Below are 12,307 nucleotides of genomic sequence, written 5' to 3' on the forward strand. Positions count from 1 at the left end.
GGAATAACTTAACAAATATTGCTATTAGGCGGGCGCAATCCGGTGGTAAGGCGACAACGGCGCCGGTCTTCATGCGACAGGACCGTGGTTCAAATCCCATCCAGATCGTTCCCTCGTAGTGAAGACTGACTATTCAACTACGTGGTATCATTAAGTCTAGTAAGCCAGAAATGGCAGGCAAGACCTAAGAGGTCGTGAGGCCAAAGAAGAAGAAGAAGCACAAATATCGCCATTGGTTTAAAGGGCACTTGAAAGCAAGACATAAACAACTGAGAAAATATTTTACATAAACAACTGAGAAACACTTAGGTAATTAAGAAAGGAATGGATTAATGGAGATATACTACATGGTCGCAATTCAATGATTGATTAGCGTGACTGTGATAATTAATAAATAAATAACTCACGCTACTTTGCTTGAGCTCATAATTGGTTATTTGACATCGGTAGAAATGATGTCATCCAAGTAAATAATTTCATTAATCACATGACTTTTCTTTCTGCGGACGCTTTAATTTACATTGTACATTTTACTTCTTCTTTAGCTTTACTATAGCTGTGTGCGCGCATACATATATTTTATTTATTTTAAAGTATTGTTCTGCAAGTCATGCATGTCAGAGAGAGTTCTCAGCCACCTTATGCTCAATAATAACAGCCACAACTAACGTTATCTATCGCTTTGTCTAGCATAGCATAGAATCATTTTACTATGGTTAGAGAGAAGAAAACCCGTTACGGCACTGATAGAAACGAAAGAACATGCCGTCGATGTTAAGATTATTGGGCAAAGCAAGATGTATAATTGACATACCACTGTATCTTACAACATGCAAGAGAATGGATTACGTTACAAGCGTAGAAATAGATGAGCAAGAAAAGTGGTTGTTAAAATAAGTAGCACCCAGAGAGTCGTTTTAACTGATGCTGTTATTGTCTGAGTTTTTTACTTCTTTCTCATTTGCTTAAGATTAGAGCCGTCGCTGCTTGCGAAAAAGGAAGACGAAAGTAATACTGAGAAGTGCTGCCTCCAACGTTACAGATATGTTGTGTGTTTTCTTCACCCTGTCTGAACGTGGAGCGCTCACTGTTCAGTCCCGTTTGTGCAGCCGCACTATTAACCCATCTTTGGGTCGGAGTACCAGATCACACAGCAGCTGTACATCCTCACGCCGATTGACCGCTTCAATGCGGAATTTGCGCAATATAGCCGATATGACTGATTTCTCTTCCAGTATAGCGAACTTCTGGCCAATACAGTTACGCGGCCCGGCACTGAACGGTATGTAAGCGTACGGATGCCGCCCGTTGCAGTTCTCCGGCAGGAAGTTATCTGGGTTGAACTTGTCCGGGTTCGAAAATACGGACGTATCGCGGTGCAGCTCATACACTACGATCATGGCCGTGGTACCGGCAGGTATGGTGTAGTTGTCCACTCGCACGTCTTCCGTAAGACGCCGACCGATTACCGGTATGCTTGGGTACAGCCGAAGACCCTCTTTGATGCAGCACTCCAAATAACGCATCTCGTTCAGCTCCGCCATCGTTGGATGACGTTCCCGGTCCTTGCCCATTACTTCGTCGATCTCCTGAATGACACGGTCCTGTATCTCAGGAGCGGCACCAAGCAGATACAGTATCCAGGCCATAGCGGCTGCCGTCGTGTCATGGCCGCCGATGATGAATGTGTCTACCTCCTCGCGAATTGCTAGATCGGACAAATCGGAACCTTCTAACAGAAGATCAAGAAAGGCAAGCTGTTTCTTCCGATAGATGCCATCCTCAAACTCACTGCAGTCTTCGTCAGTCTGCTTGCTGTTGTTGTTCTGGTCTAGCTGTTGCTTGCGCTTACGAAGTTCTTCTTTGCGTTCCCGCACGACACGATCGGAAAAGTTGTGCAGAACCTTTAGACATTCCTGGTGCTTTTGGAACTCTTTTGTGCGTTTGAAAACAAAGTCTGGGTGGAGCCATACTTTTTGCAAACGGTTTCTTATTACTTTTCCAATTCTGTTTCAGGTGAGAGGAAAAGTTAAAAGTAATATTAGTATTGCAGGGTAGTTTAGAATACTGGTTACTGTTTAATATTCGCTCGTATAGTATACTTAACTGTTTGTGTGCTCGAACATATTCAGAATTAGAGTTCTTTTGTGCATATACAGGACATCCCATCGCAGTTTCTGGAAAATGTCGGAAACACCCATCAAACATAAACATCCAAATGCTTTCATACGTCACAAAAACTTACCGCAGAAAATGTCCAACGCACAGAGCGTCACATACGGTACAATGTTAAACGCTTCACCCTGTACCGTGTGCTCTGACAGCTTCTCGATCAATACTTCAGCCTGATTCTGGAATATCGTCACAAAGTCCGACAATATCTTGAAGTGAAAGGCCGGAGTTAACGATTTGCGGCGCGGATGCCATACATATCCGGGCGAGGTGAGCAATCCGTTCCCCAGCCATGCCTTCATATAGTCATAATCGTTGCTCTTCTCCACCAGCTTCGGGTTGCTCAATATTGGCTGCAAAAGGACAGTGTAACATAAGAATATAGACACACACGTGCCCGAGAAATGAGATGCAAACTGGTACTGATGGAATTTTCATTTTCCGCTGCAGAAGGTTGAACTGTAACTGTTATTTTTGTATTAATTTTTTTCAAGGATAGAAAGCTCAATGCCAGTCTGCGCATGTGTGCATACGGGTAAGAATATACATCGGTGGGATTATTCTTTGGTGCGTGTTGAGATCCGTTTCCTTTCACCTTCACGTGGAAAAACAGAGAAATCCTCACAATTCGATGGCAATTTTTAGCCTCCGCTGTTTTGGTGCAGTCGATCCGTAACGTAAATGTTTGGCGCGATTAAAAACTCACACAATCAATCACTCAATCACTTAGCAGCTGATATATTGTGCTTTTGAAGTTAAATTTACGCAAACGTTCTAATAAATTCTTCTTAACCACACATATCCATAAATTTGTCTATTGCACTGTTAAATCTTCCCAAAGTCGAACGTGTGATTTAAAGCTTGCCAATTATATGCGTAGGCAGTATTTGTCAAGACTAAATGAGACAGCATGGGCAATCTCTTAGTGTCAGTATTATACGATGCATCCAAAATGATTACGTACAAAAAAAAAGTAAAAAAAAAAAACAATGCGTGAACTGAAAACAAACTGTATCACTGGCTTTTATGTTGATTCTGCAAATTCTTTACCATTTATTTAGGTGGGCTCACTTTGCTTAACACATTTAAATGAACACAAGTGATGCAAAAAGCGTTTTTTACCTTAGCTAGCAACTATCGGTTTTTAATAGTGTTTACTGGTCAATGTTCTACATTCTTAGCTGTATAAATAAGTTCGTATTGTTGCAATTGGTCACGTGTTTTCATTTGAATTTGTGCCCTCCAAGCGTACGCACTTTTCTGGGCCTGGGACCCGCCTGTGGTAGATGGTCATTGGATGGATAAATCGATTTTCACTATCGCAAGCTGATTGTTTGACCTGTACTTACCTCGACTGCAGAAGCTTTTGAAATTAGCACGTACGGTATGGGACCGTTCCAAACGCGGCTGATACCTTGACGGCGGCCAAACATTTTCCTTGAAGCAATGATACGATCGAACAGCTCTGTAAGTTAAAGATAGTGAAGGTGTACTATTAGGTAATTTTTTTAAGTATGCTAATGTATAACATATTAATCGAAGAATTCGTTAATTTTATACTTAATGCTATATTATCTATAGCACTATATCGAAGAATTATGTCACGCTAAAAACGAACTGCCTTTTTTGACAACCTCATTGAAATTAAAATAACAGCTTATTAGCATATTATTCGATGCGCGTAAAAGAAAGTCAAGGTCGTCCAAAAATATTCCCAGGTAAAAGTGCAAGGTGATACGTATATGGCGAGCAAAAAAAGTTAGGAAACATCACTTTTCATAAAAGGCAATAGTGTTCCCAACGCTAGACGTTCAGTATATTGTCGTTTTGTTTCTTTTATTCATGCAAGATAACCTAGTTTCATGTTTTGCATACGTTATCCAATCGGTTTGCTCGGACCCGTAACTTAGTTCCTTGGTATATGGTATATGAGGATGTATCTATAATAATATATTTGAATTTTGTGTGTAATCTGAATGTGTCTTAAACTTGTGTGCGAGTGAGAGTGACTGGGAGAATGAGAAAAAGCAAAAGACATTACAATAAAAAAGATGCTATTAGCCTGCTCATCACTACGCTCACTATCACTAGCTCACGACGCAACGATTTCATCGTCTCAGTCAGGAGGCTGATCAGGTATCGCTGTGACATACGCTCATAAAAATCGATGCGACCATCTTATGCGAACGAATGAGCGGGTGCGTGTGTTTTTGAGGCGAAGCGCACACCCCATTCGTTAACCCAAAACAGGGTGGAAATGCAATGATGGAATAAAATTAACTTGATATCGTCAAAACATAGCTAACGGTGGGTTAGTATTGGGGGGATGAATGCCAACGGAAACATCGAACGGTGACCGAATTTTGTATCGTAACCTATTGCGTTGGCTCGGTAGGGTAGGGTAGGATTTCGGTTTTTTCTTATTCAGCAAGATAAGCCAGTGCGTAGATCGGTGCAAAAAAGCGCTGGCGATAGCGTAATTAACATAGGCGGTGGGCATAAGATTATGGCAGATTTTGCTTTGTTTTTGTTTGCGCCAAATGCAAGGCTACCCAAAACATGAGGCAACACATCCCTGTTGCAATATGGTCCGTGTGCAACCTTGCAGCTTGAGTGTATCGGGTATGAGTGACGTTTCCGGATGGATTAGCTTCTATACCCTGCTGGTAACCTGACGTAAGAAACCAACGAAGCGCCATTTCACTCTCATTTTGCTTTATTTTCGTTTGATTAGCTTTAATTCTTGATTGTTTCATTTTCTTGGCATGATCACTAATTTGTCATCTTTTACACAAAGTTAAGCCACATAGTACCGGCTGCCGATGCGTGGCGGTCTCACCGCTTCATCGTATTGCTTTAATTGATTGTTCGGCCGTCATTGATGTTCGGGGGGTTGATTGTTGATAAGTGTATTTTGGATTACGTGAGTAAAATTATGTTTTTTGTTTCATTTCACTTACCATCTTTGCACCCAACGTTAATTTGCAGACCGTTGCCGACGAGCGGCATGCAAACGGGGCCAGGTATTTGGTCGATCAGCTTCACCATCTTGGCCCGCCGTGCCTTGAAGATCAGCAAAACGAACGCCAGTACGAGCAGCATGGCCAATGTCAGGGGGGAAAACACGGTCACGAGTGCGCTTGCCCGTCGTATCGTCCACCGATCGGAAGCGAAAGAATTTTCCATGTCTGGCTATTGGAATTTTTCCTTCTTTTATCTTGCCCTAGGAAATCTTTCCGTTTTGAAATTTTCCCGAATTGTATATTCCAGGTTTCTTATTGGTGTTAAAAGCAATAAAAATCACTGTTTGCGTCAACTCTTCTATCACACCGCTTCACTTTGTAGAAATAGTAATTTTTATACGTAACGATCAAACACACGCGTTCTCAAGAGATCTGGAACAACTGGAACACTGCGAAAAACTCACTACACTATGCTGTACTTAAAAGTTCAAATTTTCACACACCTCAAAAAATCGATCATTAGCTCGTACGGATTATTAATGCGTTCCTAGTTGGTTGGGTGCGTGTCTTTCGCGCCTCGTGATCGGCCCAAAGTATGTTGACGGTCTGGGCGCGACGAACGCAGCGGACCCATATTTATAAAATTTTGCCTTACGGTGGCACGAATCACCGATCGGTGACCTCTACCAATGGAAACGGCTGAAGAGGCGACGGCAGCATGAAAACGCCAGGCAAGATGTCGTTTCTGTGTGTGCTGCACGGTTTCTGCTGTCCTCTTGTTGTGTTTTTTTTGTTTTTTTAACTGCTTTGTATGGGGCTCGTGTAAACTATATTCATCAAGGGTGACGATTTGTGCGGTCTACGGAACAACGACCATTCGGAATATAATTGGTGCATTGGGCAGGAGAAAGAGCTAACAGAGGTGTTTGTCCATAAACACCTATTGCCTGTTGTTTTCAGAGCCTTAAAAATGAGCACTCTATCCACTTTTAGGCAGATTGATAAAGGAAGGCGCAGGTGGTAGGAGGAGGGAGGTGCTGATAATGATGGTGCTGTTCGGATGACCGAAAAATAATTATCTGTTTGCTTTTGTTTACACCCTTGATCGCACGCGGCGGTGAGAATGAGGTGTGAGGTATGACGAATTAAATCGATCCCTATGAAAATATAATAGTGAAGAAAATCGACACATTTTTAACGCTAGTAGATTATGCATTATGCGGCTAGATTGTTGATAATAGAATAGTGCAGATTTTCTATTCATTGCTTTTTTCATAGCTGTATGTTTTATTTATTTCTTTATTTCTCTTTTTTTTTGAAGTTTTGTTCTGCATATTCTTATTCTTCTTTTTGGCCTTACGACCTCTTGCTCGACTATGCCTGCTTTTACTGGCTGACTAGACCTTTCGATGCCACGTAGTTGGTTAGCCGGCCCTCTCAACGGACGGCGGTCAATTCGAATGGGATTTGTGTCCCGATCCTGCCTTGTGGCTATCAACGTCTTTGTCGACTCTGCCACTGGGTTGCTGATGTTTTAGATGTTTTCAGCATTAATGCAGAATCTCCTAAATATATATATATATATATATATATATATATATATATATATATATATATATATATATATATATATATATATATATATATATATATATATATATATATAAAACACATGATGTTGTAGCGATTGGTAATCAAATAATGTGATCAAACTATGGATACTTTTTGGTGGTACTTACTTGAATACTCATCAACAACCACTTTGCGGTCTTAGCCTGCTGCATTAGTCGCCTATAACGCCCAGGGTCAACCGTCGTTGATTGCGTTGAAATCGCGGTATTTTTGGCGGACGCATCGACGCAATCTTACGCTTTCTTCGTTAGAGTAGCAGAACCTGTGATTTCATTTGAGGGGCTTCATATCATTTCATATCTTATTGTTAGTTATAATAGGCAATTCAATCTGCTTATGTAGTCATTTTTGTCGCGTGTAATAGCTTAATATTTCAAAATATTTTAACTATAGCTTTGAAATATATGTTTTTCATTGTTGCACTCCTCGCCTCACTCCATAAGTGCTGAGCAGTCACTAGAGGAAGTTATTAATATTGTTTTGACCACTGCTGCAAGGTGAACATAGTACGAATTCCTAGCTAGGCTATACCTTCTCAATGACTTGGTGTTTTGTTTACCTGAGGGTCAAAGGAGACAGTTAGGGTGAGAAAATACACAAAGCAAAGTTAATATACCAGTCGTAGCGGGAGTCTACAGCGCGAACATGCTCGTATAGCCGTTTTCCATGCCCCTAGGTCACAAATGCCATGCTTCTTCACTAACGGGCATCGAATTCATTCGTTCACGCCTCGTCACTGCCATCGCTTCTCTTATGCTGCCAGTTTTTCTCATTTTCTGAGTACCATAATTTTTACGCAGACACACTGCACCTCTCCAACTGATTGGTTTTTAATTAATTTTTCTTCTCTATTGAAAAGCTTTCTAGGCGTCTCAAAACCGAGCTTGTGGTAGATGTTGATCAAGTTAGTTTGAGCTGTTTGGTTTGGTTATGATGGAAGAGGTGTAGAAAGGGAAGGTAGCGAGGCTTGGCGACGAGCCCCTCCAAAATGGAAACAAGCCAATACGAATTATAGCAAAGGTCAATATAAATATGTCATGGCTTTTAAGGTTCCAAACATAGATTACCTGGTCGTTCATTCGCCAAGATTTCACTATATCTGTAATCGCAAGGTTGTTTCTGGTGGCCTATAATTAAAAGAACATCACTTCTCAATTTTTCTCGCTCGTTGTGTTCCGTTGTAATGGATGGATGGAATAACACAGACAGATGACTCAGCACAGTAAAGTCAACATAATTTTCCAAATTATTTGAACAAACATTATTAAGGCAGGTGCTAATGCTTCATTGATGCAGGTGCGCTTTGTCCAAAACCGTGAAAGTATTGTTCGTTCTTCATCTTTTAAAAGAGGCACATTATTATTTAACCCCAAAGAACAAAAACGTTGACTTGCTATAAATTTCTGTATTTGTAGCATTTTATGTTTTTTTAAATAACTTATTTTTGTACATCGCAATAAAAAAAACTTTTTAACAATTCCCCCTCACATTTTCGCGAGATATGAATCTCGGCCAACGAAGCCAGTACTGAGGTCGAACAATATTGAATAAAATAATGGCTATAAAATTATTTCAAGCATATCGCGAAAGATGGCAGATGCTCTAAAAAAGTGAAACACTGTGTTTACGCGAATCCAACGTTGTCTTTTCCAACGGCTGACCTGTTTGCCAACTACCCTTTATGACTTGCATGCATTCCATAACAAACCTGAATGTAGTTGTGCAGGGTGCTTCAGACAATCGACCAGCTTTATGAGTCAATTTATTCTAGAAAGTTTCACTTCTGCTTTACAGACAGTGTTCGGCACACTTCCTGATAAAGTTGTTCACTCTCTGCCGTAGGGTAGTTTTATTAGGAGTTTTGTCAACGTTAAATCTGATACAGAGCCATCTTTGTTATAGTGTAACCAAAATGGGACAGATGAGTAAACAGTTTTGCGTGGCAGTAGCAGACAAAACGTGCCGTGATATATTGCATCCAGATCAAACCTGTAACGCCGCCTGGTGCACTTTTTTTGTGGAGGGTGTACTAGGAGGAATACGTCACTACCTACCAGCAGTAGTAGTACGTATCGCATACTTTTGTGTATTTGAAAGAATGATTGAACCACAGATCTTCTTCTTACAGACCCCGATGCTGTTCCGCATACGGCAGTGGAATGATCCGGAAGTGTGGAAGAACTTTTTCTGGCAGTACGCGCGATGCATCTTGGCCGGTTTACCAATGACAGGTGGCAGCTTCTTAGCGTTCTGTCTATTCTAGTAAGCGTGTATTGGAGTTGGTTTTAAAAACTGCCACTTTTCATTGAAGTCTTAATCTTTTATTTTTTGTTTCGTTCTGTACAGCAAGTGTATGGGTCGATTTCCTGCGGCCTGGTTTGTGCTGATACCTTCATTAGCGGGTGGTTTGACAGCTCAATATCTACCACGTCATATCGTTCGTGCTCAAGGCATCGGTTTATTCAATATGGTAGGTAACACATGAATTCGAACTGCTGCAATTTACGATAAACATTCTACAGAGTTCTTCTCCGCTCTGGTTCTTCACACCGGCAGTACATTGAATTTCTTATAAGACGTGCGCGCAGTCCTGTAGTTGCTTACCTACGGTCCTCCCGAACGTACGCAACCACCATTTTCGCCGCGCTCAGTGCAGGCATCATGGCGGCACGGCAATGTTTGCAGCTGGATCGGTTTTGGTTCGCCTGTACCTACCCGGACGATAACTGCAACGAGCAGCATATTGCGCCGCAAGGGAAAAATAATTTTCCGCCCACCAACTGTCGGCAGCACATCATCACGGCCATGATGCGTTCGGTGTACATTGGTTTGGCAATCAGTTTTTTGAAGAACTTTCTTCCCCGCATGCCCATGCTGCTCGCCAATCCGCTTGAGCTTGGAAGCCTTTTGCTAACACGGTTCGATATGGGTTTGTTTAGGTTTATAACGTGCTACAAAACCATTTACGAAGTTGTCAACTGTTGGCTAGCAACGCAACAACCGTCGTTGCGTCCTTCACCAATCGTTCGCAGCTCGATTGGAGGCCTATTCGCCGGTTTGTCTTACTATTGCTTTCCGAACTATTTGCTGTTTACTTTCTCTATCACGGAACTAGTGGAGTTGTGTTGGATGGTCTACATGCGCTCGGGTCGCTTCGCGAAGTGTAGCGTCGTCCGTTGGTTTGACAGGGAGATGCCTGTTGCAATACTACTGTACACTGCAAGCCTGGGTTTGCTGTGCCATTTGCGCATCGTTTACCCATTCCATATAAATCGCTACTGGCACAAACTGATGGCTAATGGGACTTGGGGTCGTTCCGATAAGTTGGCCTACAATTACGCTAGAATCCTTCTCGCAAGTGGCAAGTGACATGAAAGAGATTAACTCGCCCTTCTAGTAGAAAAAAAAAAACATATTAGCCATGTAATATAGGTTTACGTCCAAATATTTTAAATCAATATTTTATCGCATTTAATGCGTTAACAAGCCGAAACACTATTTGGCCCACCCCACCGTTTTGTGTCCGAAAACTATAACTTTGGACACGAAACTCATCACATTTATTACACATTCGCCACCCACAAATAATCGAATATCGTATTTGCCGGTTTTCTTTTTAGAGCGGTTTATTTTGTCCCACAAATTGGGGCTCACGGGAAATGGTCGTATTTTTATGTGAATTTTATGATTATGCATAAATTCAAGTTTTACATTGTCAGTTCCATTACATAAATAAAATAGCACAGAAACATGTTTCACGGGCAATAAAACATCTCATGCAACGGCAAAGCATAGGAATTGTGATGAATAAAAACAAATAAACAATATCTTAACAGATACTGTTTCGATTTGCGCATCAGCATTGCGAGCTATTCTGGGAGAATCGGAGTATGTTACAATCATATTCTTTCGTGGTAATAGCAAATGTTATTGCAAAACAAATAATGTCATTCATTGAATATACACAGGATCAGGATCAAGCTAACAATGCAAAAACAAACAATGCATTAAAACAAATGCAATAACACAAGTGAGAACGTAATTGATTGTTTAGTTAGGTGATGATATAGTTTATAGATATTTCCTTTCCTTATATTTCATTTATCCCTTAAATAAATAAATAATAAATTCCCTTCCCTGAAAAGAACTAAATATAAAAACACGAAGTGGTTTATTTCGCGTGTGTGGAGAGTTGCATACTTTTAGGCATCACTCTTGATGGCATACGGATCTTTTCGTATGACAGTATGAAATAAAACCAACACAGTATGCTACTCATGATTACTCGAGTTGGGCGTAAGTGAAATGTTTCACACACTGTGTTTTCACATACACAGTTAAGAAACCAACAGAACTTTACAAGCGCAGTAATATTTAAAACACACGTGGTTAGTTTATTTTGTAGTTTTATTTTGTTCGACTTTATGATAATTATGATAATATATAGGTGTTTTTTCTTTTTGTTTTGTTTTGTCTTGACTCGAGACTCACACGTAGACAATTGAAAATTTTCAAATGCAAAAAAAAAGAAAGCATGTTTTGGTAAAAGACTCGAAAAGGCCATCCCCGATGAAATTTGCTCATCATTAAGCGAAATACGCCTAAATGTATGCAAAGTACAGTGCACGTTGTGAAAGCGGCACAGTGTTCTTTCAGTGTGGTCAAAAGATGTTTAATAAAGTTGAATGAAATATTGCTTATTATTCGATTAAAACCTCCGGTAAAAGACTCGAGAAGCCCCCCCTCCCCCCTGAAAAAAAATTGTTAGGCACTGTAGGATTTACGCCTAAATGTGAGCAATCTGCTGTACACGTTGCGAAAGCTTCACAGTGTGCTTTCAGTGTGGTCAAAAATGGTTGAATAAAGTCGCATGAAATATTGTTTATTATTCGATGAAATCCCTCTCCCTCTATCCTGACCATTTATATTGGCGTACAGGAGCTACGTAATAATTTTTGGTCACGCTAGGAGTGACCAATCAGGCTTACAACATACACGGTGTTTCCGGGCTGTAACGGAACATTGGTTCGATGGATACTTGTTAACGGGCCTAGAAAAGGAGGAAAAAATAAGAATAATAACATTTCAAATCACTTCTTACAATGTATATTATCTCTACGCTCTACTCGCTGTTTAGTAACTGTATTAAGGAACAATGCACAATGTTTATATCAAATGAGTTTTGAACATTCAGAAATCCCACTGTACATCAAAAATGACAGGCCACAGTGCTGCACGCAAAAGATTCTAGGGGGGCCTTCTCGAGTCTTTTATCAAACCTCCTTCTCCCTGAGCATTGACTTTAGCAAAAGTAGGTTATGTATTCATCGACCGTCGGGTGAGTAATCTGGCCTATAACTTGCATAGCATTCTCGGACGGTAGCGGAACAATGATTTGATGTAAACTTGGAACCGGGCATATATATTTGATAAAGGGGAAAATAGACGAAGATGAGCCAAGCACTTGTTGAAATGTGTTAAATACACTTATAAATTAACTTATCATGTTCTACTCTGTGTTCAGGAACCATAATTAGCAA

The 12,307-nt window shown here is 40.7% G+C and overlaps 3 protein-coding genes across 11 annotated transcripts in view; 2 read left to right on the top strand and 1 right to left on the bottom strand.

The window, feature by feature from the left end:
* Positions 1 to 12,307, top strand: part of LOC118510623 (double-stranded RNA-specific editase Adar-like) — a 136,954-nt gene that overhangs the window by 9,923 nt on the left and 114,724 nt on the right. The gene's annotated exons all lie outside the window — the stretch shown is intronic.
* The window catches only part of LOC118513329, a 72,132-nt gene that overhangs the window by 9,794 nt on the left and 50,031 nt on the right, over positions 1 to 12,307 (top strand). For 2 of the 4 annotated variants that reach the window (XM_036059233.1, XM_036059063.1), the window contains exons 2-4: positions 8,670 to 8,832; positions 8,896 to 9,029; positions 9,114 to 9,237. In XM_036059233.1, coding sequence (XP_035915126.1) covers positions 8,670 to 8,832; positions 8,896 to 9,029; positions 9,114 to 9,237 — 421 coding nt within the window. Of the gene's footprint in view, positions 1 to 8,669; positions 8,833 to 8,895; positions 9,030 to 9,113; positions 9,238 to 9,289; positions 10,601 to 12,307 lie in introns of those variants that run through there. The other 2 variants (XM_036058979.1, XM_036059144.1) reach the window with 2 other exon arrangements.
* LOC118512341 (cytochrome P450 4c3-like) lies at positions 176 to 6,697 on the bottom strand. Its single transcript, XM_036056673.1, has 5 exons — positions 5,133 to 6,697; positions 3,522 to 3,637; positions 2,246 to 2,525; positions 2,108 to 2,177; positions 176 to 2,007 (listed from the first exon to the last, which is right to left on the bottom strand). The coding sequence occupies exons 1-5, from the start codon at positions 5,356 to 5,358 to the stop codon at positions 1,092 to 1,094; spliced, it is 1,608 nt and encodes a 535-aa protein (XP_035912566.1). The 5' UTR covers positions 5,359 to 6,697; the 3' UTR covers positions 176 to 1,091.

Source organism: Anopheles stephensi, chromosome X (genome assembly GCF_013141755.1).
Source record: "Anopheles stephensi strain Indian chromosome X, UCI_ANSTEP_V1.0, whole genome shotgun sequence".
NCBI classification, from domain to species: domain Eukaryota; kingdom Metazoa; phylum Arthropoda; class Insecta; order Diptera; family Culicidae; genus Anopheles; species Anopheles stephensi.